We start from the raw sequence: 26,952 nt of genomic DNA on the forward strand, positions 1-26,952 counted from the left end.
TTGTGGAAGTGCTGAAACCCACGGAATCATCTGTACTCAAGCATAATTTGTAGAAATGCTGTGAAAACATCCTGACACAGAGCCTTGCCAGTACATTTCAGCCCTGACCTTATTATAATGCTTAGATTCCCTCCAACAAAAACTACCCAGCTCTGCCAAATTCTGCCAGCACATGGTGGTTTCGTTGCATAGACTCAGATGAAATGCCAAGTTTGTTCCTGTGGGTGACCCACGTAAAGTGAGGTTTGAATGTAAACAGCCCCCTTAGAACGTGGTAGGGTAGATAGGATGTCAGCCCCAAAGGCTAAATACAAAATGGGGAATTCTGTTAACTATGTATAGCATTGTACTGTGCTTTTGTATGGTGGCACCATGGCATCTGGAATTCTTAATTAATTTTTTTTTTAAAAATGACAATATAGATCAAAAAAATATTTTATTTCCTTCTATCGAATCCTCTAATAATTTTACAAATATGCTTTGGATTCTTATCAGTGGATTTGTCAAGTATTATAATGTTACACCATATAAGAGGTTGATATAAAACTTAATTGGATGTCCATAGAGCACTTTGAACTCGAAAGGAGATGTGCTATACAGCATATTCTGTGTGGTAAGTGGAAGTGTCACAGAACAAAAAATTTTGTCTCTTCAAGGACAGTCTATGCATACTTAAATACACCTTTAAAAAATTAACTCAGCACTTAGTTTATAAAAAAACACATACACAATTTACCTGTCTCACCTCTTAACAGAAACAAAGTATAGCCAAACAACGGCCCAAATATGGCTGACAATGTCAAACATGGACAAATAATATATTTAAATTACTTAAATGATAATTGTTGGATTTATCTGTTGGTTTGTTCTTCCATTTTTTATATCATTTATTGTATAATGGAATTCGGTGTAGTCTCATGAGGATGACATTACAACTGTGTTGCCAGAGGCAAACAAACACGGTACAGATGCTTTAGGGAGATAAAAAAAATAAATGCTAATATTTTACTGATGTTAAAAAAAAAATAAAAAAAAAATGTCAGGACAGGAGCCGTGTTCAGGGCTTTCTTTTCTCTGTTAAAAGAGTACTTCACTCACATATGGGGCACTTAGAGTCTTAAACACATAGATTTTATTTCTGTGGGTTTTAGTGCTGGGGAATGTGACAGAGTAGTTTCTGACAGATTGCCCTGAGCGTATATCTGATCTTTCTTACTGCTGCCTCTACGGTTCACTGAGAGGAGATCAGAAGGCCTGGGGTTGGCAGGTGGCAACACAAAGCACACGAACCAAAGGGTTGTATTTCATGGCACTTTTTTTCCTTTTTTTTCTTTCCTCTTCTTTTTTCCTTTCCTCTTTCCTCCCTTCCCCCCCCCACCCCGTTTACAACTGACTTTCAACAGTTTGGCCGGTACAAGTCCCCATCTGCTCTATCCCCATCTCCAAAAAATGGCAAACCTGTGCAGTTAATTCATATAGAAGGCTCAAGGCATTGGATTACTGGAATTAAAGCTGTGCTGCCCACCAGTGTGGGTCATGAACCACAACCCCCCATCGTGCTGGGAGCCAAATGCAGGGCTGTTCACAGAGTGGGGTGTCTGGAGCAGCACAGCTTTATGGCTCCTTGCCATCGAGCATTTAGTCTCTGTCAACTCAGTATTTTCACATGGAAGGCAATGCCATTAGTCTATTTTCGCTCGATGTAGCTGGGAAGTTATAATCACACATTAATAAAAATAGGGACAATCATCCAGCATTTCATAAATCAGCCTTTTCTCCACCATGTTCTGTACAACCACAACAGATGGGTTAGTTGAGATGGGCCAACAGAGAAGGGTGATTTACTGGCAAAAAAATTATGACAGCTGGATTCCACACATACAAAACCACACACACTCTTAAATTTAAGTAACATTTAAAAAGAGAGGATTTGGTTCTGACCCCACCAGTTAGAACTGGATCTACCACCTAAGAATATTAGGTATTACCCTTCGGTTTGCTGATCTTTAACATTTTCATTAATGACCCAGGCATAAAAATGCAGGAGCGTACCGACACAATTTGCTGATAACACAAAGTGGAACCATTTTCTATCTAGAAGAGACAGGATTATTGTAGAGGAAAAGCTGTGTGACCCAGAGGAGTGATAGAAGTGGAATTAAATGCAATTGTAAAAAGTGCAAGGTCATGTCCTTAAGGACTAATAGCAACACTGTTTGCTATAACACATCAGCTAGAAGGCAGGAAAGAAATCTTGGATATATCAGACACTTGCAGGGTGATTATAAACTACAAACGTCATGCAATTGTGTATAAAATAAATGTCACTTCAAGAGGTATTTGAAGTGATTTGTTTATCAGGGCCATGGAAGCACTGAAGGTATTATTGAAGACACAAGTGAAATATAAGCTAAGATTAGCTGTAGTTGCTTATGGGTGATGATGACAAGCTCAAATTGGAACAGATGTAGAGCATGTGTATCAGGCTGGTCCTATCAGGGAAAATTAGAGACAATTTAGCTTCTTCAGCCTAAATGAAAGCAGAGTCGTGATAAAAGTGCATGCATATGCTGATAAGAAACCAAGGAACATAACGAATTGCAGGGAAGAACAATTTAAAATAAAGGACAATGAGGGAAAAACATCCAATGGGAATTTCCTGGCAAGGAACATACTCTACCTAGAAGTTAGGTGATGATTACTGATTAACTCCTGACAGTACAGAGGCTCCAGGACTCCACTCCTGCCCTGTCCTGTCCTGTTCTCTTCACTCCTCTCCTCTCCATCCATGTGCTCACACAAGGACCAAGCACACTTAGGCAGGTGAAATGTCACTGACATACATCTCTCAGTCTCTTGTTATCAGTGCATTCAACCTGCTGACAACTAGCTCAGAAAACTTTTTTTTTTGGTTGTACCCAAGAAACCTGAAAGGACAGAGATCCTTATGCAAGACCAGAGAACTTGTACAACTGATGGGCAGAGTTAAATATTTGTATTTTCTATGAGTAGCCTTATTGGTTTCAGAGGACTACCTGGCTTACAAATGCAGAGAACACTAATAAAAGAACAGAAAGTGAGTCAACATCAGACACCTAATCCCTGGAAGACCAAAGAAATTGAAAACTGTTAAATCCCATTGCAGATGAGCAGTAGTGTAATTTTCATTTAAGCTGTTTACTGATCCCATAGCTACAGCTTTTCTGCAGTCTGCAGTGTGATCCACCATCAGATTATGGAATGCAAAGTTCAGTGTATGTTTTGGAATGAAAGTGGTATTGAGTATAGATCGAAACAGTTCACCTTTCACTAGAGACACCGGAGAAAAACAGCCATTGTTGTAAATGTCACATCTACATAGGGAAGCAACACCAAACCGCACATTTTTCATGGGTAGGTCTCAGTGTCCAGAGCTGTCTGTGGAAAGGTGCAGTCATTCTGGATTAAAAACAAATATTCTCTTGCATTATTTTAAACCATCTGTGGTCTAAGCTGTTCCCTTCTTTTCCTGTCCCCCTCCTCCTACCACTTTATTTGATATACTCAGGTATAACACCTGTTCAGAGACGGATGGCTGCTTGTTATCAGACTGTTTCTTTAGGGTCTGAACTGAGATGCAGAAGAAATTTTTCCATTTCCATTTGGTAATTTTGCTTTATTTGCTCATGCCCGTATGGCATGAAAGTTGAGTGCTTCTCTTTTTCATTGTCTTAGATTGTGAGGCCTTCTCTTTCACATTATCAAGGCCTGTCCTCCTTGATAATATGTGGTCTATTTTGGATTTGCATTCTTTTTGATAAAATACTACTAAGAAAAAGGGTTGGAAGTAGCTAGTCAAGCTTTCCAACCACGAAAAGTGGTGAGAAAAGCAAGCAAACAACAAAAAAAAAACAAACAGAAAGAAGTAAAGCAGAAGTCTAGCAGGTGGAAAAATTCAAGTTCTGACCCAAAGACTTTAATTTTAGAAAAATTCTACCTGTTTACTTACATGGGACAGTGTTATCTCTTGTTATGTTCATCTTGACTCATCAACTACATTTTCACGTACATTCTTTGAGCAGCCTTGAAAGAAGTTTCAGTGAGGTTGAAGTGATAGGGCTCAGCTGGGCAGTGTACACTCAGTTTACCTGAGATAAGCAGTTTAGAGCTAAACCAATTATGTTGGTAAATGTTTTCAGTACCAGTTGCCTTTAGAAGATATAGATGATGTGTTCATGAAGCAACTCTTCCAAAATTCCGTGTCCAGGCACATGATGGATAAAAAAGTACCTGGGAACAGCTGGCATGGATTTACTAAGGGTAAATCATACCTGAGAAGCTGAATTCTGTGATGATCTTCAGACAAGTGACTCTGTGGATGAAAGAAGTGGATTAGGTTTACCTTGAACTCTGACAAGGCTTTCAACTCAGTCTCACACAGTGTCCTTGCAGCCAAACAGGTGAGGTAGGGTTTGGAAAGCTAGACTAAAGATGTATGGGAATTAATTAGCTGGATGACCACACTGAAAGGGTTGTGATGAGCAGTAGAAAGTCCAGAGAGCAGTGAATTACTAGTGGCATTCCTCAGAGGTCCATTTCAAGGCAGTATTTTGAATACAAATATTAACAACTGAATGCTGAGATGGGAAATACCTTCATAAGTGGGACCTAACTGAGAAGGGGGGTTGATGCACTGGTGGGTAGAAGGTATAAAGGAATATAAACAAGAGGACATTGTCAGACTGGAGAAATGGTCTGACAGGAGCTGCACCTAAGTCAGCAAAAGCAATGCTAAATATGCAACTGGGATGGACTCTATCGTGCAGAAGTACTCCTTGAGCACTGCAGGAGAGAAGACAAATTTGCAGAAGGGGACGTGAAAGTCCTGGTGGATGAGCTGACCATGAACCCCTATGTCCCCTTACAACAAAGGTGGTCAGGTGCTTCTGGGTAGTATTAGCAAAATTTTAGCCAGCAGGTCCAAGGAAATGATCCTTAGATCCTTATCAAAAAACCCCCACATTTGCAGCACAAGCAAACATGTAATTTTGAGGGGGTTGGGTTTTTTTTCACTATGAGAGTGGTCAAACAGTGGAAGAAGTATCCAGAAAGGCTGGGAGATTTCCTTCTTTGCAGGTGTTCAAAATTTGGCTGAATATGTCATGAGCGATCTGCTCCAGGTGGAACCACCACGAGCAGGAGTTTACACTAGATGGCCTAGAGAGATCTCTTCCATCCCAAACCATGCAACGATTCTCTGGTTTCTATACAGCTTTCAGTAGAAAATATTTAATTCCACCTTGAAAAAATTGTGTCAACCATAGGAACTACCTCGTCTTTCTGACATGGGATCTACACTTACTTTTCCACATTTTTTCTCAAAGATATCATACCTATCCTCTTATTAATATTCCTTCCATCTCACACAGTGAAACTTTACCACAGGCAGTTGTCATTTCCTAAAGCATTTAATAACACTTATTTTATTTCTACAGGTAAAAAAATAATGGGGTGATAACATGTCCTGAATTGCTAGTGACAGTAACTGCTGAGGCGTTAAGCACTTACTGTTTTTCACCAGCTGTTGCTTTTAGTACCAGCAATTTTATTCTCCCAAACGTAGACTTATTTATGTATTTAAGAAAATAAAAAATAGCCATTAGGAAATAGTAAGCAAGCTTCCTGAGAGAAATTAAATGAGTTATTTTCTGCCTTTGTCACTGTTGTACCTGTGTAGATGGATAAGGATGTTTCAAGTTTGCCAGTGATACTGAGCTGTGTGGTGCAGTCACATGTTGGAGGGAAGCGATGGACCATCCAGAGGGATCTGGAAAGGCTTGAGAGATGGACCTGTGTGAACCTCATGAAGTTTAACAAGGCCAAGTACAAGGTTCTACACTTGGGTTGGGGCCATCCCAAGCACAAGTACAGGTTGGGCAGCGAATGGATTGACAACACCCTGTGGAGAAGGACTTGTGGGTGTTGGTTGATAAGAAGATCCACAGGACCCAGCAATGTGTGCTGGTAGTCCAGAAACTCCCTGTCCTCTGGGCTGCATCCGAAGTAGTGTGATCAGAAGGTTGAAGAAGGTGATTCTCCCCCTCTATTCCGCTCTGGGAAGAAGCCATCCAGCGAACTGTATCCAGTTCTGGGAGTCCCAGTATAAGAAGGATGTGGAGCTCCTGGATGCCCTGAGAAACTGTGGCTACCCTATCCCTGAAAATGTTCAAGGACAGGCTGGACAGAACTCTGAGCAACCTGGTCTAGTGGAAGGTGTCCATGCCCATGGGAGGAAGGTTGAATGATATGGTCTTTGAGGTCCTTTCCAACCCAAACCATTCCATGATGACCCTGTGCATTCCACTCCACAGTCTGAGCTGTGGTGTTGCTTATTGAGGAATGGGTGTCAATCTGCAAAAGTTCCAGATTTACATACCAGCCACTGTCACAAGTGATAAAATAGTGTTAATATTTAATGAACCAGATAAGTTACCCCTGAGAAACCATACCTTGAGAAACCATACCTTTCTTCTCCCTGACCCTTAATACTCTTCATGTTTTAATGTATTATTTTCCCCACACAGTGTTATTAATATATTTATCATAAGTTATGTGTTATCTGTTTCCTGTCTTTCATTTTCAATCTTTTCTGTTGTTTGTAATCTTTTGTCTGGAGGGATGTAGAAGCAGCAGTCCACCTGGTTGCTTATCCCCAAGGTTATGACACATCACTTTTTTCCTCCAAAAAAATTCTGAAAACCTTTAGAAAAGACAGGATAGCCTAGCCTGTGGCATCTATACTGCACGTGCTGTATTTTCACCTTTTCACTGACGTTTCCAAAATCTGGCCAGACCGCAGGTTCCACTGAGTTATCTGACTGAAACATGGCAAATAAATAAATGTCAGAAACCGTTTTTAAACTGCAGAGGAGCTGATGTTGAATGCCTCCCAGTACCCAAGGGACTCTTTAGAGCAGTGTTTTGTCAGCGCCCACATCCAAGTTTTGCTGTAAGGCCAAACTTTCTGCTGGGTGCATTGGAGAGGCTCAACCTGGTCCTGGCAGTGTTTGCTCTGTGTGTGTGTTTGTGTGTGTAGATGCACCTTCACACGTGCTGCTGGGTAAATTGAGCTGCAGCTTTATCAGTGGTGGACAGAAAAGTCTATTGCTCTGGATAAGAATATGAGTTATAATCATGATTTGGGTTCAAAGGGTATATTAATACAGCAGCTTTTATACATCAAGAGTATCTGCATAATTGGAAGGATACACCATGGATAGAAGAGGTTAAATAGATGCTTCTAGCAAGGAATTTCTTCCATTCTGTTTGTTAAGAGTCTGTTTACTCGTTCTACCCCCAAGCTAGCATAATAAAGATATAATCTGTCTTTCTCCCCTCTGCCATCCTTCCACCTTCACTCTTCTGCTTCTCTCTTCTCTCTTTACTGTATCCTTTTCTTTGTGGTGAAAATCAGAAGAGGCATCCCTTTTTGGTTTCAGTAAAAACAAAATAAAAATTATAGAAAAAACCCTTCTGATTACACACTCAAGCATCACCACTGGTTAAGTTTCTGTTAGTAAAGTATCCAACATGTCTTGGAGACATAGGGTAGAAAGTTTAGGGCTATATTACAAAAAGTTGAGATTCTACCAGCTGTTGGTTCTCACTTTGCTTACTTTAAGGTGCTCAGTCTTCTGATTACAAATCAAAGCCCATGGGTAGCAAACATGGAAGGGTTATCCAAAGAAAGTGCTCCCCAAACAAGGAATTTGCCAACAGGACAAGTTAACCAGAAATATATGAACAGGTTACCATGGAAACCATCCAGGTCCATGTTCTCAGCCTGCAGTAAAAGCAAGGTAATTTGAGCAAGGTTAGCAGGCAATAAGAGAGCTTGTTATGTCTAATTAGCTAAATGTCTTCCTACAGCTTTTCCTACCCACTGGCCATTTAGGATTTTTAATTTTTCTCCCTCCACACATTCATTTCTCGTTGTTATCCCCTTCATACACAGTTCTTCAGACTCAAGTTTCTATTACGCGTTGTCCACGGTGGTGGATCACATCACATGATGGAGCCAAATGGGTGCTTCTTATGCAGCTGTCACTCCTGTTTTAAGGTTCCTGTGTCATGGGCCTCTCACTTCCAATATTCCTGCGACAAAGAAAAGAAGAGCTCTCCTTTCGCCGCATCAGAAAGGAGATGAAAAAGAAGTTTCCATAAAGCTACCATGACATTTTCAATCAATTCATATTCTGCAAAAGTGTAGTATTTTGCCTGAATTAATATTGACATGGGGAAGATCAATGTCACTAGTTTGATAAAGATACTCTGCAATATTTCCTGTAATGAGATTGTTTGACAAATGTTTTTAATAAACTTCAACATTACTAAACTCTCAAAATTAATTACATGTTCCAGAAAAAACAAACACAACTGTTCACCACTCCCATTTTCTGACATAACATCCTCTTCTCATTTCATCCAGTAACTTTTTCTTTAAAAAGCAACTCAAGATAAAAAGGTAAAAGATGAAAAGGTGAAAAGTTATTCCTTATATTGTGCATAAGACACTTTGATACCAACATGTGCTTACTTCAGGAAATGACTTCTGAAAAAAAAAATTCCATTGCAATCCAAAACTTTATAAAGACATCATAAATTCTTCCTCTGTTTCCCTTCTGTCAAACATTCACTATAGCAGCCTGGACAGAATCCCTGCATCCCAGCAGATGACTATTGCATGAAGACGTAAGGAGGAAGGAGAGACTACTTGCAATTTTCTTTTCGCTGGCAGAATCTTATAATGGTGTTACCTGTCTGCCTGCAATCTGAGTCTGGGAGTATGTTTAGATGTGAAAACTGTAAACCAGGATGATACATGTGTGCTGCACTCCACGTGGTGTGAAACATTGTGTGGTGTCAGAACAAACAACGCTATTTGCTGCATTTGGAACATTTTTTTCGTGACCTTTTTATTCCAGTGTTGGAAACTCATATTCAGCTGAAGCAAAACGGATCTTTCAGAGCTTAATTCTAGTAGTTTGTTCATATGTCTGAAAATGAGACAATTAACTAAACAAAAACATTGGTTACTTTGGCTCAAAAGATTATTTCAGGTCTGTGAACCACTAATATTTTTGTTGAGTTGTGGGGTGTTTTTTTTTTGCTTTGTCTACAGTTCTTGTTTGAAGCCATATGTGCAAAAATGCACAAATAAATACACACCCGTTTCTACCTCTTCCTTGTTTTGTATTTAGCTCTCCAGATTTCTTTGTGGTTTCCTTTGAATTTCTTGAACTGCATTTCCCAATCTTCAGCAGGTAACTGAGGAAAATAGAACCAGAGTCTTGATCTTCCCTCCTTACTGCCTCCTGCTTTATTGTCTTCTCATGTCAATCGAGTGTTTTAAGGACAAAATATTGCTGTTAGAGACTGTATTACTCCCCTCTTCAAAGTAATGTAATATCAGGGAGATTTGTGTATGTTACTGGGAGTTGTTTACTCAGTCCTTGGTCTGCTTAGTGCCTCTGTTCTGATGAAGAAATTCAATTAACTAGTGGAAATTTAGTGTCTAACACATGGCTGAAAGTAGCCTATACCAGTCTATAGATAAAAGTCTATAAGTCTACAAATAGATAAAAGAAATAATAGAAATCACTGGCAGTGTTAAATAAGCATTCTGTGTTGCTTCAATTTACATTCAATACTTCAATACTACTAAATTTCTACTTGCTTAAAAAGAAGTCTAATATGTACATTTTCAGCTTCTTTTACATGTAATTTTTTAAATAACCATCTGCTGATATCAGAAGAGAATTGATTTGTTCGTTGTTGCTTACAAAAATTGAAAAGGTTCTCCTTTTTTGTGAACATAAAGCTACAATTCCTAGATTTTTTTTTCCCCTTTACAAAAGCCTGATCTCCTCCAACAGATGACCAAGTGAAACTGATGTAGGAACGTCTGATTTGCAGCCATCTTATGACCATCTATGTCTTCAGCTGAGCGTTGCAATCAAAGAACCTTTAAAGATGATGGACAATTTAGAAAATTGTCAGATCTCTGAAAAATGCTTTGAGCAATTGACCTGAACTTATTCATCTTGAAGACTGATGCTAAGGATTTAACACTTCCACATTCTCTCCAAATTAGACCCAGAGCTATTGCTGACTGATGCAGGATCATGTGGCTTTGAGTATCCAATTCAGTCAGATCCTGAGGCCATCTCTCCAGAAACATTTCCTGATGTAAAGATGCTTTAACCCACTCATCAGTCTTGCTTTTGACAAGATAAAGTCAAAGGAGTACAGTCTGTAGTAAAGAAGAACAACTTCAAGGTCTAAGCTGCAGACAGCACCCTGATTTCATAGTGATTCTTGTATGAAATATGTTCATTAGTTATTTAACATTATATCTGTGAAACAATGAAGTAACATTATCACAAATTGTGAACAATAGACCATAACATGTGCTTTGCTTGCTTTACAGCTAAGCAACTCATGGAGATGTTTCTTTTTATTCCAGACATTTGCCCAAAGTAGGAATGAAATTACCTGGAGAAACAGTTCCTGTGTTGCAAAAATATTGTGGATCCAAAGGGGGGGAAAATAATAAAATTCCAAAAATGGGAGAAAGACTAGTAGATATTAGTTCTGAGCAGTAATCTGCATCACAAAAGACGCTAAAAATCTCCAGAAATAATTCAAGAATGAATTAGCATTGAATCTAGAGTTTTTCATATGAAAAAATCATGAGTCCAATGTATTTAACAAAATAGCTAGTATTAGCTTAGAGTTTTCCTGAAAAAGTACAGAAATTGCAGTAGCAGTCAGAGAAAATGTCTGTCCATCTAATCTAACAGTGGTCAGTAGTGAAGTACGTAAGAACAACTGATCACTGATGCTTCATCAGACAACTCTCACAACCCCCAGCAATTTGCAGTTCCCTTGGACCAAATGAGAGCATGTTTCTTCCTCGCTCAGAACAGGCTTTAAACTGTATTCCATGTCACATCATAGTAACTAACTGGGTGAGAAGTACATCATTTTGGACAGATCACTCTCCCTGATTTTGTCTAGAAATTTAATTTTTACCAAGACCATTAAATAGTTTCCCTTTAAAAAATGAGCAAATTAGTTTTACAATCCCATGCACTCCACTCTCCATCTCCTAAAAATAAGATACAAAGCTCTTCACAGAAGCGCCAGACAATCCTATTATTTTCTTCATTGTTAAAACTACATTTTCCTTCCTGTCCGTTCCTTCCTTCCTAAGGCAAAGTCCAGGTTATGAGGGGAAGGGAAGGAATATCTGAACCTCTGTAATGTGAGTTCCTTCAGAGGCTGGAGCAGCTGAGGACATGAGATGTGTATTGCTGTGGCACGTGCTACTTCCATGGCATCCAGTTCATCCAGGGCATAAATTCACACAGCAAAACTTTATCCTCTTATCTCAGCCTGCTAGTCCTACCTGCACCCCTGGCCATTCATGCTAGATACCGTTCTGGTCACCCAAAATGCTTAAGTGTGAAACCAGTAAAAAAGAGTGACAGAGTGACAAGACCAGAAGGAAAACATGAAAAACTCTTATGAGGCCTGTAACTTGGGGATGGGAGAAGGAGGAACAGAACTAATTACAATATCTTCAAGATAATGATTAATTGTATGTCAGCTTTTATCTTGTCTGGGCTAGAAAGCCAGCAAAGCTGAGCCTGCAGAATTGCGTGCCACGAAGTCAGAGTGAGGTTTGTTTGACTAATTACTTCTGAAGAGTTCCAAATGAATTTAAGAGTAATAGTGTTGGCATGAAATTGTCCTTCCACGTTTCTGCAGCACATGTTACTCCTTAACTGCTCTGGCTGCTGAAAAGAGGTGTGCTTCCCCAGGGACTGAGAAAAAAAGTAAGGTGCACTTGTTTGGTTCAATGAAAAATGCTGGTTAGTATCAGTGGAAACTAGTTGTGAATTCTAGTGGAATTCTGGCCGAATCAAATCTGTAACTGCAGTGTATAAATTCGGGAGCAGAATCATACACGGTTAAAATGTTCATGTCTGCAGAAAGAAAAGTTTCAACATTACATTTTCAAGCGATGATTCACATTAAAATTAACTTCAAACTGTAACAATGCAGAATGTTTAATGTTGAGGGAGATAGAAATTGGAGGTTTTAACAACAAGGATTTTTTGTTTAACTTTTGTTTTTACTATGCATTTGTTTGGACTGAAACAGAGTCATATTGAATCTCTGGCCACAAAAGGTCACCCCGATTCCTCACAAACTCTAGTCTTCAACATTTTTTTCAGGCTAAGTTGATTTTGAGTTGATCTTGTTTTTTTCCCCTTCTTTCAGAATTGTCATTGCTCAGTGGTAAGAATATGATAGGTAGTTTGTAAGTGTAAAGATCTGAAGAAAGCAAAAAGAGTAAAAGGCCTTGGAACATTTTTTTTTTCTTTTTAAAAATATTCCATGACATGTATTATGTGAACAAATAACAACAGTGTTACTTGTCTCAGGAAGACAGAAAGATCGATTTTTCCTGTTTTATCTGGTTCTGCTTGTGTTTTCAACTCCAGCCACTACCGTAATAGCCAAGTGTTTGAGCTTTGACCTGAATAATAGTGTTTCACACTTGGAAAGATCCTTATACCGTCCTGTAGGAAGTCTCTGCCACCATACCTGTTGACACAACACTTGTCCAATGGAAAAATTAATAACTGTCAAAAATGACACAGGTATAATGGATCTGCACTCGGATTGGTGGTTTGGGCTGCGTGTTTCTCAGAGCAGAATTCAGACATTTACAATGAAAGCCTTTGGTTCTGAAAAAAATCAGGTGGTAACACAGGAACATTCAGCTCAGCCCTTGCTGGGTGCAGTCCTACCCATCAAAATGCAGAGCTTTTCCTGTCCAGGGTAGGTCTCTGACACCTGCCAGTACTGGGTGTCCAGGAACCACCTAATTTCTTCCTGTTACCTTAGATATAGAGTTATGAACTGAGACTAGTGAAAATTGGTCAGTCTTGATTGTTATTAATATTCTCTATGGCTACCTGAAATGAAGTTGTAATGAGGTGAAGGTCTGTCTCTTTCCCAGAGTAACAAGTGATAGAGCAGGAGGAAAAGGCCTCAAGTTGCACCAGAGAGGGTTTGGATGAGCTATTACTAAAAATGTCTTCACTGAAAGGATGCTCAGGTGCTGGAACAGGCTGCACAGGACAGAAATAGAGTCACTGTTTCTGGAAATGTTCAAAGAACATGTGGATGTAGCTCTTGGGAACATGGTTTAGTGGCGGGTTTGGTAGTGCTGGGTTAATGGATGGACTTGATGATTGCAGAGGCCTCTTGCAACATAAATGATTTTGTGATTCTATGATTAATGAGAAAACTCACAGTTGTTCTGCAGGAGAGTCTTAAGCACAAACTAAGAGGTCAGTGTTGGGATTAAAAAAATTACTGCTCATGTCAAATTGGCAACACCCATTATTTTTTATTTTGTTGTCCAGAATTGCGTTCAATTTCTAGACCCATGATATTACTTTTCTCTTTTTCTTTTGCCAAGTTTACTTATTAGAGACTGAGAAAATTATGAATGCTTTCGATCTCCACAGTTTTTCCTCTAATATTATGGATTTACACCTCTACCAAAAGCTATTTATGTTTGTCCTGATGTACTGAGGGAATGGGTTGTAATGGGAAGAGTCCCAAACACGTACGTACACTCTTCTTGATTGCTTGCCTGTCTCTAAACTGATATCTAGGTGTTAATACACAATCTGGCATCTGGTTCTTTTTTTCTGGAGTGGGACTTGTGAGAAACAGAAAAAAATCCACCAGAGATGAAAGGAAAGGGCATGGATCTTTCCAGGCCATTATTCAGAGTATTCATGGCTTATCCTGCTCCTTTTATTATTTACTGCGCTGGAAACAAGGCTGCTCAATATGCTGCTTCCCTCCCTATGCTCTTAAATAGTTATCTTTTGCATACAACTCTCATAAATTATTGTCTTTCAAAAATGCAAAGCACAATCAAAACCAACTGGAATTCCTCCTTTTAGCCTCAGTGGGATTTAGATGAGCACTCTGCTGAGCAACATGTTTATCTTTCTGTCTCTGGTAAAGACCAATGGCTTTCAGAAAAAAAAATAAATAAAAAAAAAATCATAAAGGATTTTGGATATATAATTATACAAAATTATACAATTTTAATGTTGACTGTCAGGGCAGGAGACTGTAAGAAAAAATTAGGAGAATTCTTGCAACCCTTAGCACTCCACAGCACTCCACCTACAGCCTCCAGATCTCTCCATGGCAAGCTGGATGTCCCAATCACAAGAGGAAAACTGCAAAAGCTATCTCAGGTAGAACACGCTGTTGCAGGGATGAGATGCACAGGAGGAAATGCATTTCTTTCCTACCTGAAGACCACCATTAACTCACCCAAGACGATATTGTTGACTCTGCTAACACAGCCCCCATCAATGAAATCTGCTTTGGGATCCTCTACTGAGCATAAAAAGAGTGTGATCCTGATGGAGATTTTCCAGCTAATGGCAGTCCAAGGGCAGAAGCAGACTATCGATCTGTTTAGTTTCTTTGCATTTTTCTTCTCAGATACAGGTATTCAGGTATTTTTATGCTCTCCCCATGGGGGCCAATGACTGTCAGTACCTCCCCACCCACCACCCAGCCCAGGTGGTTTTGTGCAGGAGTTGACCTTAGTGGGGAACTGGCTGTCTTAAAGATGGCAGCTCATCCATCATGGCTTTCACAGGCTGTCAGTATCGCATTTAATCTCACTTGTAATTTTCCAAGGAAGGTTTGCAAAAGCCACAAACAGAATCTTAATGCTATATAATGTGGTTTGTAGCCCATGAAATACTTCCTCTGAGGAGGAGGCTGTGCTGTGTTCTAGCTGCTCTCAGCTATCCAGGGATGGAAAACTCCCAAATTCAACCTGTAGTTCCATGTGCTGTTCACAGTCCATGTGCTGTTGTAACAAGTATATCTTTGTTAGACATAATTCAGAGTTACACGTTGTCACAGGTGTATCTTCCCTCCCAGCTCACCTGTGCACAAATGGGCACTCAGAATCATGCACTTAGCAAGGCAGACCTGAGAAGACTCTTTTCCAGGGTGGAACATCATCTTCATGATGTTTCATTTTATGGACTTTTCCTAGGGGGGATCTTGATCTTTGGTTGTCCTGCAAGCTTCATGACCTTCTTCCGTAAGTCATGATCCAAACCCCACCCAGACTATCACAGTTTTTAAAAGTTTGAATCAAAATTGGGAATCCTCAGCCAGCTTTTAAGTTTTCATTTTTCATTATATTCACTACACCAGTCTTCCACCTTCATTGCCTTCCTAAGTTTTACCAGCACAGAAACGAGCTAAATTGGAATCAATATAACCAGAATTATACTCTGGAAACAATGCCAGATTCAATCAAGGGGGTTTACTCTAAAGAAGAGATATAAAGCTCTGCTTCCCAGATATATATTCAATAGAATGACCTCGGTCCCTGACCTGCCTGTCCGTGTCAAGCTGACAGATCATATCTACCCCTGATACAGACCCTCAGAACTGCAATTTGTCAACAAGTCCCTGGGCTGTGCAGATCTGGGATGGATTTCTATGATATAGTTTCTCTTCCTGCAATAAGATGGGGACAAGGTAAATCCCTGGAATTATGCAGGCGTCAGTCACCTTATCAAGGGCTTCATCCCCTGTTTCTCATTCCACAGGTGTCTGGCCTCTTGACCGAAATATGAACTGAAAGAAAAATGTGTATTTTTGCTCTAGACATCTCTTTAGATTTACAGGTTCTTCAGCAAACAGATTAATTAAGTTACTATAGCTACATTCATTGGTGCTGGAAGTAGTAGTGGTAATTATTACACCATTATATTTCAAAAAATTGCGTTTTCAGCCTTGAAGCTGAAAAACATCAGCTAATTGTCCTGAAATTGTTTGTGCCAGGTGTCCTCCTCATGCTGAATTAGCTCGTAAAATTTTGTCGAAGCAGTTAATCAGTTCCTGAGGGCGAGATCTAAGAAAAATACCTTGCTTTGAAATTAACTATTGCCATTAATAATTTTAATGTCGTCTCTGTAATTTGGCAGGAAAGTAGAGTCCAAAACCAAACTTTTGTTGCTTTTTGTAGAAACACAGATAAATCTACCCAAGCTGCAAACCTTCAGCCACACAGAGACTGGGAGGAAGTTTTTCTGCACGATTTAATTCTCCTGAGTATTCCCCATTTCTCACAGCCCTTAGCAGTCTTGTTTCATTACAGAGAATAGTGTGTCTTCCCTGCACTTGTTCTTCCTTGCAGGGGGGAAAAAGTATAGTTTTGATCCTAGAAAAGACAAGAAAAAAAAAGGGGGGGGGGAAGAATGGAACAAAGGAGTAGCTAGATGGGTAAAGACTAGGAAATCACAGAGCGAGAGGGCAATTTTTACACTTGAGTGTTATTATGCTTGTACCTTAATTATCTTTACAACCTTACCATTTTTTTAACATAAGGATGTTTCAGTTTATGTGGAATTTTATCTTCCTTTTAGGTAATGAAGGTATGAAATCTTCATTGACACTGCAGCTCTGTGTAATCATTTGCTCAGAACTGCAGCATCTTTAACAAAACAAAATAAAAAAATAATTCCTCCTTCAGTTCAAACAAGGTGTGGCAAGGAAAAAAAAATCATTATAAAGTCCAAAATAAACCAAAATAGTCTTCTATCCAGACAATCAATTCCTCAATGATGCCCAATAGACATATTGAATCATGCATTTTGCTTACACAGCTGCCCAGAGAAAAACAAAGACCATATTGTTACCCATCGCCTTTTGCTAAAGGTTGGCAATTATAGCAGTTGGAAAGCAGTAACCATCTTTCATTGTGTCAGTAAATATTATTCAGGTTGGCATGCTGCCTCCCCACTTACCCTCACAATATTCTTAATTAAATTAAGATTATACCTTCAGCACAGAGGAATGATCCTTACTAATGTCACAAAGTTTGTGACTTCATGTGAAGGTGACAGTGAGGAATTCTGTGGTCTGTGTTATGCAGGTACATGCTTGGTGCAGATTTACCCCCAGGCTAGAATGAACTGATTTTCTGTTTCATGCCAAATCTTGTTTCTCACCATGTCCAGCTTTACAGATAGACAGAATAAATGCAATGAGGTGAGGTCATTATTTAGTCATAAAGGTCATTTTCCTTATGATAGGTATAAGATAGTATGTTTGCACCTTGAGTCATAGGGATTTATTTTCCTAATAAATATAAATGGCACTTTGGGTGCAATGAAGGTAGAAATAAGAAAAACAAAACAAAATTAAACAAAACAAAACAAAACAAAACCTGTCCCCCCACACGCACACAAAAAAAAAAAAAAGAGAAAAGAAAAAAGAAAAAAAAGCACCAAGATGAGTCTTGTGACAGACAGTAGCAATTGCGACTTTTCAGGGCCTATTATGTAGCCTTTCACAAAGCTGTCTCAAAGTACTGTTTTGACTTTTTATGAGGATGTTTGGAAAGTTACTTGAATAAATCATGATATTCAAATGCAAACAAAAACAAAGGCTGGAATTTCTGACCTGGAATTTAAATATAAATCATACACGTCATTCATACAGTTCATTTATTCATATTTATGTTCAAACACTGAAAATTAAGGCTGGTCTGTTGACTGGGAAGCTGGTTTCACATTCAAGAAGCTCATAGACTCTTCTCTGTGTTTTTCTGTGAACTTGCATGGTATTGGATGAATTCCCAAAGTGTAAAAAGTACCTTAAGTGGTGGGCACTGGTAGTCCTTATGAAAAGCATTTGAGCTCTATTTGAACCACAGACTAATCAGAATGCTGATTTAGGAGGCTGGCAGGGTAAATACCAAGAGGTAACCAACATGAAAATTTTAGGAATAAGATCCCTGTTTCACAATTCAGGCAAGTTAAATGAGCTTCCTTTCCTCCAGTCTCATGGTGATTCCTCCCCTTACAACTCCTCAAAATACAAGGGCGCATTTCCCACATATTCTCTGAGAATGAGGACACTTATGAAACACGAGCTGAAAAACAAATAGATTTTGGATCTTCATACAGCTCAGGTATGAGCTCAGTGATAGGATTACAGGCCTATCAAGACCAAAACACTCAAAGACACTCTCAAAAATTAATGTGATTGAAAAACAATAAGTTATGAAGGTTGGTGTGCTTAAGGAGTCAAGTTGCCTTCAGGATTAGCTTAATGCTGAACAAGGATTTTCTAGGGCCTTAATTCTGTGTAAGTCTTTTTCGTCATCCATTCCAGCCTATAGAATAAAGGTATCAGCACTGCCAAACTACAGGATTAGTGCACTAAAGAGAGGAAATGCATGGAAAAAATGATCCATCAGAATTGGGGACATAATATACCTGAGCACATGAATACTGCCAGACTGCTCTATTCAAATATCTCATGAATTCAGTCTGATCCTTTCACCTTTGAATCTTCTCTGTTGGATGCTGTTAGGTTATTTTCTTGTAAAATTAAAGGTCAGTGATTTGCTGGGTCAAAAAATTCAGATTATATATAGTGTAATGCTCTCATGCTGGTTAGTGCTCCGTGCATTAGGGTATATTTACGGACTTTTCTTTTCTTTGTAGGTCTCAACTGAAGAAGGAATGAGTTTAGCCAGAGAATACTCCTGCTCCTTTTTTGAGACTTCAGCTGCACTCCGCTTCTACATTGATGATGTCTTTCACGGACTAGTGAGGGAAATTCGAAGGAAAGAGTCCTCACTGTCCATGGTAGAGAAGAAGATGAAGAGGAAGGATAGCCTGTGGAAGAAACTGAAAGGATCCCTGAAGAAAAAAAAGGAAAATACAACCTGATGGCAATTCTCCAGGAGCCACCCCTCAGGAGCTGACCACAGTAACCTGTAATTGCTCAAAAAGGCAGCACTGGGACAGCATCTTCCAGAGCAGGTTCTGGAGTTCCTTCCCTTCAGCCCTTATGCAGGAGTAACTCCTTGAAGGACCAATTCATGGTTGCCCTGTGGCTCTTCTGTACTATAGATAAAGTCATTTATCATACCCTCTCATCCCTTTTCTGCAAGTCCAAATGGATAAAATACTGTGTTTTTTAATGTGTGTTCCCTGGCTGGTCTTCAAATGCTACGAGTTACACCAGCATCCAAGGCAGAACCAGCTTCTGCCAGCTCTAGGACAATAGATGCACTTATTGCCTCCTCTCTGCATGCATGGATAACTTCAGTGTCGCAGGAATGAATAACATAGATTTCAATGGGCATTTTGACTGTTTAAGGACTTTTGGATTTGACCTCCAGCTTTACATTCACATGTGGGTTTAGGGTTAGACTGTGCTCAACCTGCAACCACATGCCTGTGTGCAAATATGTGTGTGAATGAGGCCCAAAGGGAATGTTGGGGACTCACAATTTTGACCCTGTGGTGCCCTGTCCTCATTGTGTCCTTTCCAGTTAGCAGGAAAGGTTTTGCAAGCGGAGTGCGAGCCGTGCACCAGCTGTCCAGAGGCTGCAGGGATACTGTTCTGTCTCCTGTGATCTTCACTCACCAGGGCTTGGTAGCAGAGGATCCACGTCCTACAGACATGCAGTGCATTAAAATCATAGAATAGTCTGTGTTGGAAGGGAACTTTTAAAGGTCACCTACTACAAACTCCTGTACTGAGCAGGGATATCTTCCACTAGATCAGGTTGCTCAAAGCCCTGTTCAACCCGACCTTGGATGTTTCCAGGGGTGGGACACTCACCACTTCACTGAGTAACCTGTGCCAGTGTGCCACCATCAGCCACACTTCCCTGTTCCAGCAAGGAGCACACAAATGCACTATTTGTCTGATGCTCGCCAGAGCCCTCCCTAGAGCAGTTCAGCTCTGTCCCAGCATGTAACAGCATCTGTCCATGTAGTATCCAGCCCTCAACTTAAAAGAATTGCATCAGATCATTCACCATTGTTCACAGTCCTTGACCATCCAGCCGAATCACTTGATCAATTAGTTGGACAGGTCTTTTGAATATTCCTTTTTAAAGCTGGCATGAAGTACAGTATATTCTCACAAACTTTTTTTTTTGTTGTTCCCTCAGACTTCTTTTAATATTGTTGCTATTTATAAATCTTACAAATAAAACAGGTGTAAGTTTTGTCAAAAATAAAGACTGAGATTTCCATGAAACCATACTAGTAGTCAATGTTGTTTGTGTCTGTCCCGGAGTGATAATTGATATAATTAAAGTATATATTAGTAAATATTCATTTTTTCACTCTTCTCTGACTATTTTGCAGGGCTTCAATTAGTTATATTTTCTGTGGTTTGGGGGGGCAGTAGATTTGTTTTCCTCTGTTAAAACTGAAAAAGTTATGTTTTCATGAAGAATTTTAGTTAATTTCTGATTATTAAATTCTGATATTTTGTTCTTTACCTTCCCTTCCTCTCAGTGATATTTTTTGACCTGTCAAATATTCTTCATTGCTATCTGTAGTTAGACAATATGTGGCTATATTTCCACTTCAGAAAGATTGTTTCAGAGGAATATAAACACATGCACATATTTAAAGTGGATTTTCTGTTTCCTACCTCCAAAAGCTGAAGTCTGCATTTATACTATTGTAATTACTATTATTATTTTTTTCTGTGTTGCCGCTGAGATTTCAGGTCAAGCATCCTAGAGACGAAAAGATGCACTTGTCCAAAGAGTTTATGAGCTAAGTATTGGTGGAGGGACAACAGGAGGCTGCACTGAACAGATGGCAGCTATGAGACAGTAAATAGCAAGGGGAAACATCTGTGACTGTTACAATACTGCACATGCATAGAGGGGAATGAAGCAGTCATTCCCTGTGTAAGAGAGCATAGAAATTACCATCCTGAGAAAACGTGAAGAATGCTCTTTGGGTTTTTTTTGAGGCAGATGCCTAAGCTTTGAGTCAATTGAAAATCATTTAGTGTTGGTTATGTCATTTCACCCACCCTAGTGAGTGACATGTTATATCAGCACAGGCTTGGCTCGTAGTTTTAGGGGTACCTTGCTCTAAGTCAGTTTACAATACAAAAGAAAGGTTGCAGAAGAAGGTATAGATACAGTCTAAGATTAAGCTTTAAATGGATTAACGTAATCAAATATGCTCATTCACTGACATTAGGGTCATCTGGCATGGAGCAGCATATCTCCATACTGTTAAACTCTCTTAGCCTTCACAGCAGGGTTACCATGCACAAGCTGCTGTTGGAAGTGATCCCTGAATTCTGCTGGGTTCTGCACCATACTCAGCAACCTGTTACAAAAGTGCTGGTCTTCTGTGGTCTGAAACCAAGCTAGTCATCATTTTAACAGTTTGACAGTATAGATGTGCTCAGGTGTCTCCTGGGATATGTTCAAATTAGTAGTACAGATGCAGCTTGTGTAGTCATATTTTAAGGTGCACCAAATCCACGAAATCTCCAGGTTCTTAAAGTCTTTACAACCAACCCCATCATGCCACATTTCAGAAGGTATTTGGCCCTGGCTCAGTCTCCGCAAGAAGAGCGAGATGTCATACCCTCTGAGAATCTTCTGCTACATCTCCCATGAACAATTTCAGTCATTTGAATACGTCTCAGGCAGAAAAGTCTGTATTTATCTCAATCCACTTTGATCATTTAAAACTTGAGGATGACATCCAGTCATTCAGAGCCCCTCTTTGGTTAATATGGAGGGAGAGATTCCTCTGGTTGGCTATTTGTGCTGTCTGGATTGGACGGTGAATCACCCCCACAAACTGGCTGACTCGTTCCAGTGACTATATCTCACTTCACAAAAAACAACCTAACATTTTGATGGCTAAATTCAGACAGGATAAACCTCATCTTTAAAGACTTGTCCATCCAGTAGCTACAGCAGAGAACAGTTCTGCAAACGCTTGGTATTAAGCCTTGTCTCTGAAACACTTGACCATCTTTTATTTTTAAATTGGGAAAGTCATTCTGATTTACCATGGCCCAATTCATCAATAATCTATAATGCTTAACCTCAGTTAATTGAGCAGAGCTGATGGAGGTTATAGTCACTGAGGGTAGCATAAGTCATTACTGCACAAGAGCCTGGGTTCAGTTCCTTTACCTAATTAATAATTATGATTCCACCACACAGTATTGTATTTAGCTGTCAAACCTAGCTGACAGAATTAAAAAACCAGCAGCTCTGCATCTAAAGACTTTTCTGTCTCTGGCTAGTCTCTCATCTAATCACGTCTGGAAGATCCGAAGAAGGAAACAGATCGCTCTATTTTACAGTGTTGTCTATAGTCCCATGAAGGTGGCTTCTATAACTTATTCCACTGTCAGACTGTGTTGCAGTTGGACCATAACTCAAGTTCTTCCAGGAATATAATTAAAGCCAGCTAATAAATAAAATAAAATAATAACAGTTTGCAAATGTGTCCGCAGTGTCTCTCGCAAATACATAATATATGGCAGTTAATTACCCTTCTTCGCTGCTGTGGCAGATCACATGTTGTCTCCAGTTGAGAAGTAATCTGGGGAAGGCTGTAAGTCAAGGTGGGATATTTCAGTACTTAACTTTTCATTTTTCATGTGTTTTGCAACACAGGCTTTAGGGCTTAAGTGCTGAATCCTTCTGTGTCGTCTCAGATTAGCACTTCATGAACTATGTTAACGATCTGACGTCTTTACAAGTGATTGAAAATAATTTCTTTACACACAAAAAAAGGTATATTTTGAGACTGAGATGTAAGAATGAAAAGAAGCTAGAATAAAAAGAATGAATTATCCTTATTTTGTCCACTATATACATACATATAAAATAGATACACAACATATAAGTCTCAGCAGTGTCTCATATTGTTGATTTACACTCCACAACTCTGTCAAATTTTTCTCCTGAGTTGAACATTACTCTTGGTTGCTCAGATTGTGATATTTGTGACAAAACAAAATAGCTGCAGGTGGGTTTTCCTGTAGAAACAGTAAACAAAGGCACCTGCTGCAGCCACCTCAGAAGGTGATACTGAGAAAATTATATCAGCTCTCAAAAATTAAACCGAAAACTTTCAGTGCATTTCATGTAAATCACAAAAAGTTTATAGTTAACTCCTATAGCAAGCTATATGCACTAGTGTTGGCCTGAATCCATCAAAAGGTGGATGTCTAACGAGGACAATTATGCCAATATGCTTCAATTAAGTGTACTTACAGTAGTTAGCCATATTTAGACATCCCCCTTCATGGACTCTTATTTATGCACACACATTGTTTATGGCTGAAAAAATCCCTGAACATTACTAGAATGACAAAATTGTAGAATGACACTTTATTATGAAGCGAAAATCACTGTTCTCATAACATTAAATGGTAGTTGAACAGAATATTGTCTCAGACCACTTCTGATTAGCTTCCCTTTTAGCACTATTTCCAGTTTGATCTGTCTGTTCAAGTATGTGGAGCTCCTTAGGATGTCTGCCTGGTAAAATGATTTGTAATGGGGATGGCATTGTCTCACAGATGCTGTGAAAGTCACCCCAAGAGGCATTGCCCTGCACCTCTAGCCTGATTTATCACTCCCTGATGCTCTTGGTTCTAAGCCTCCTCATTTTGAGCTCTCCAATTTTGTTACATTGTGCTGAATTATGGGGTTGTTTTGTGATGAGGACAAATGTCCACTCAAGAGCACCAAACTCATTTCATGATCTGAACTCTTTCCCGAAGAGGTAATAAAGACAAGAACATCCAAAGCCATTACATCACCTACTGTATATCTTCTGTCAATAGATAATTAATGTGACAATGAGATTTTTCCATTCTCACATTGTCATACATCATTTTTTTTACAGTGCTTTTAGACCTACAACTGCTTCAAAAACTCCATGACCAAGCTCAAAAGTCATTAATTTTCAGGGTGGAGTTAGAATAGAATTTCAGTAAAAGAACAATTTTAGGGAGGCAAAGTAAAACAAGTCTTATAATAATATTGTAATGCCTTTAATTGTGTAAAAAAGCCCCATATCATTTTACCCTTCTAGTTTAAGTATAAACAATAGAAGAAAAACGCAGCCTATTTCACATCTGTGAAATTCAGCAGAGAAAAGTCTTATATATTTATGCTCTTCATACACTCTGCAAACAAGATAGTTGGAAATTCCTGGTCCTAGAAAGAGTAAATCAAGATAGAACTAATAGATTAAAGAACTGTATCATAGCTGATGGTTGTGACTTCATTTAGCCCATAGATTATATCAGAAATTAGGGAAAAAATCTTTACTGTGAGGGTGGTGAGGCACAGGTTGCCCAGAGAAACCGTGGTTGCCTCATCCCTGGAAGAGTTCAAGGTCAGGTTGGAGTAATCTGGTCGAGTGGAAGACGTCCCTGCCCATGGCAGGGAGTTTGGAACAAGATGGTCTTTAAGGTCCCTTCCAATCCAAACCATTCTTTGATTTTATTTATTTATTCTATTGCATCAATCTCAGCTATGTAAAGGACTGTTCCAGGCGCTTTTGACAAACTAAAGACATTTCATCTTCTGCCTTTTTCATAAATTTCTCATTAATTTAAGGTTCACACTGAGAAGAATGAGTAATGTTTTTAATTATAAGCTTTTACAAAGTCACTCAGATTTCTGAATAAGAAACCGGTAGTTCCTGCAACCTGAATTTGCCTCCACTGCTGGACACTGCTGACTAATCACAGATGCCTCTTTATACAGGACGTTTGACTGAATAAGATGAACACTTAAGATATTCAGTCAGTGTAAGTGGGCAGCTCGTCTGAAAGCAATGGAAAATCTTATGGCTGATTCACATCCGTCTCCAAAAGAGAATTGCACATTGTGGCGTGATGATGAATACCCTTCAATCACACAGGGGAAGATGACGTTTCTGTCACGAAAAACTTACAAAACCCACAAGACAATTTAAGGCAGACAGAATAAACAGACTATTAGTAATGAGAAGGATAGACAGAGGCTGTAGAGAAGAATATGGTATGAGTAAATGTATGAAAATCATAGAACCGTAGAATGGTTTGGATCGGAAGAGACCTTTAAATGTCATCTAGTCCAGCCCCCCTCTGCTATAAACAGAGACAACTTCAACTAGATCAGGTTTCTCAGAGGCCCATGCAACCTGATCTTGAATGTTTCTGGGGATGTGGCATCTACCACCTTCTAGTGTGTCAGTTGAACTTGGACTGCCTTACACTATTCCTGACTCTGGTTGAGACTTAATGCCCTCTAGAAAAGGAATAAGAATAGATATAATGAGAAAAAGACACAGGACAAATTTCAGAGATTTTCTTCAAGTGCATACACCATAGAAGTTTGGTGGAGGATATTGAGATGGGTGATGTTAAGAACAAGAGAAATTGGTGATGGTTTGATTGGCCTAGAAAATGAAGGGAAAAGGTCAGAGAAATTACTACTGCTGTGAATAGGCAACACAGTTTAGGAACATATTTTAATTGAAATTAAATACAAAGAACACAGCACAGAACGGGAAATTGAGCAAGAAGAAAAAATACCAAAACTCTGTAAAGCGAATGGGAAGTTTGGATTGCCTTCCCTGCAGTATGCAACAGGTTTCTAATGCGAATATTATTGGAGTTGACTATGGAATAAGATGCTCCCTCATTGAAACTTCTTTAGATACTCAAGAGAACAAAACCCTTTGTAGTCCCTGCTGGCTCCCTCTACCGTGTATGCTTCAGAAACTGAAAGTAACTGCTTTCAACTGAACGGTTGGGAAAAAAGTTGTATGCTCAGCTCTGTAATTTTTTAAGGATAGTAGCAAAACCCTCATTTATATGCCTCATAACTAATATAAAAGATGGTATGATAGCTCCCTGCTGAACGTTTTAAATGATACTTCAAATATGTGGTTTCATCTGGAAGAGCAGCTACCTGTTTGCAACCAGTGCATACAGATCATTCGCTGCTGGCTTTTTCCCTCCCACTGTGCTCAGACCAGATGTTAGTGAAAAATGTAGGAACCTGTTTTTTCTCTCCTGTTTAGTTAATAGGGTGTTCACTGAGTACTCCTAAGTCTTTATCTAGCAAAACTGGATGGGATCCAAGTTATCAGAGAATGCAGCAGGGATGGTTTTAAGGAGGCAGATGTTCAAAGGAGTACTTTGAAGAGTTTTTTGACCTGTGAGAAGTTGATTACCATGATGTGGATGAAAGATGAGAAGAAAAATAGATGAAACCACAAAGCCTAAGAGAATATGCTATACGTGCCAAAAAAACTTCAGAAAGACTTAAGCTAAGGAAGTTGTAAAATACTGCTGTGATAAAAGTTCTGAGCCAGGATAGACCTTCAGGGACTGCTGAGGAATTTGAGAACAGTCATCATCATCTCAGTTCTTTCACCTGACAGAGGTTTTCAATCCACTTGCCACTGAGTAATAAAAATTCTTACAGGGAATCACAGTGACTCAAATAGTTGGGAGAGGAAAAGACATGCTGTGACACAAAAGGACTTTCACTTCTAATGCATATGGAGGTCTGACAAGCTTGAAGATTGCCCATTATGTGTCATAGTTTGTAAACTAAGAACAAGTTTGAAGACCACTGTTAAAAGCCTTGTAGGTAAATCAGTGTTAATAATTTCACTGATACATAAGTGTCTGCGCTGATTGTCAGCCTGGTGCTGAAGCAGACTCTCCCCCTTTCCAACACCACGCAGAACCTGCAGCCCCACATACTCCTTCGTTGCCAAATGTTTCACCAGGACCAGCACTGCGCTGATACTAAGTGCTAAACTTCAGTCTCTGCCTCACAAACCTGCTGTTGGGCCCACAGTCATCGATGGGTCTCTCTTAGGTGGTGGATGCTACCAAAGGGCCTGGAGGAGGAATTCCTTGTTTCACCCATTACAGTCCTCAGGGTCTGTAGCAGGTCTTTTCCACTGCGGTGGGTAGGAGCAGGAGCAGGAGCACCATCACTGCTGGGAAGGTATC

The 26,952-nt window shown here is 39.4% G+C and overlaps 1 protein-coding gene across 1 annotated transcript in view; it reads left to right on the top strand.

The window, feature by feature from the left end:
• RIT2 (Ras like without CAAX 2) overlaps positions 1-20,255 on the top strand; it is a 178,763-nt gene extending 158,508 nt beyond the window's left edge. Inside the window, exon 5 of the mRNA XM_032676537.1 lies at positions 18,630-20,255. Within this exon, the coding sequence (XP_032532428.1) occupies positions 18,630-18,857 (228 nt within the window). The 3' untranslated portion in view covers positions 18,858-20,255. The remainder of the gene's footprint in view (positions 1-18,629) is intronic.
• The last annotated feature ends 6,697 nt before the right edge of the window (positions 20,256-26,952 follow it).

Source organism: Chiroxiphia lanceolata, chromosome Z (genome assembly GCF_009829145.1).
Source record: "Chiroxiphia lanceolata isolate bChiLan1 chromosome Z, bChiLan1.pri, whole genome shotgun sequence".
Classification (NCBI taxonomy): domain Eukaryota; kingdom Metazoa; phylum Chordata; class Aves; order Passeriformes; family Pipridae; genus Chiroxiphia; species Chiroxiphia lanceolata.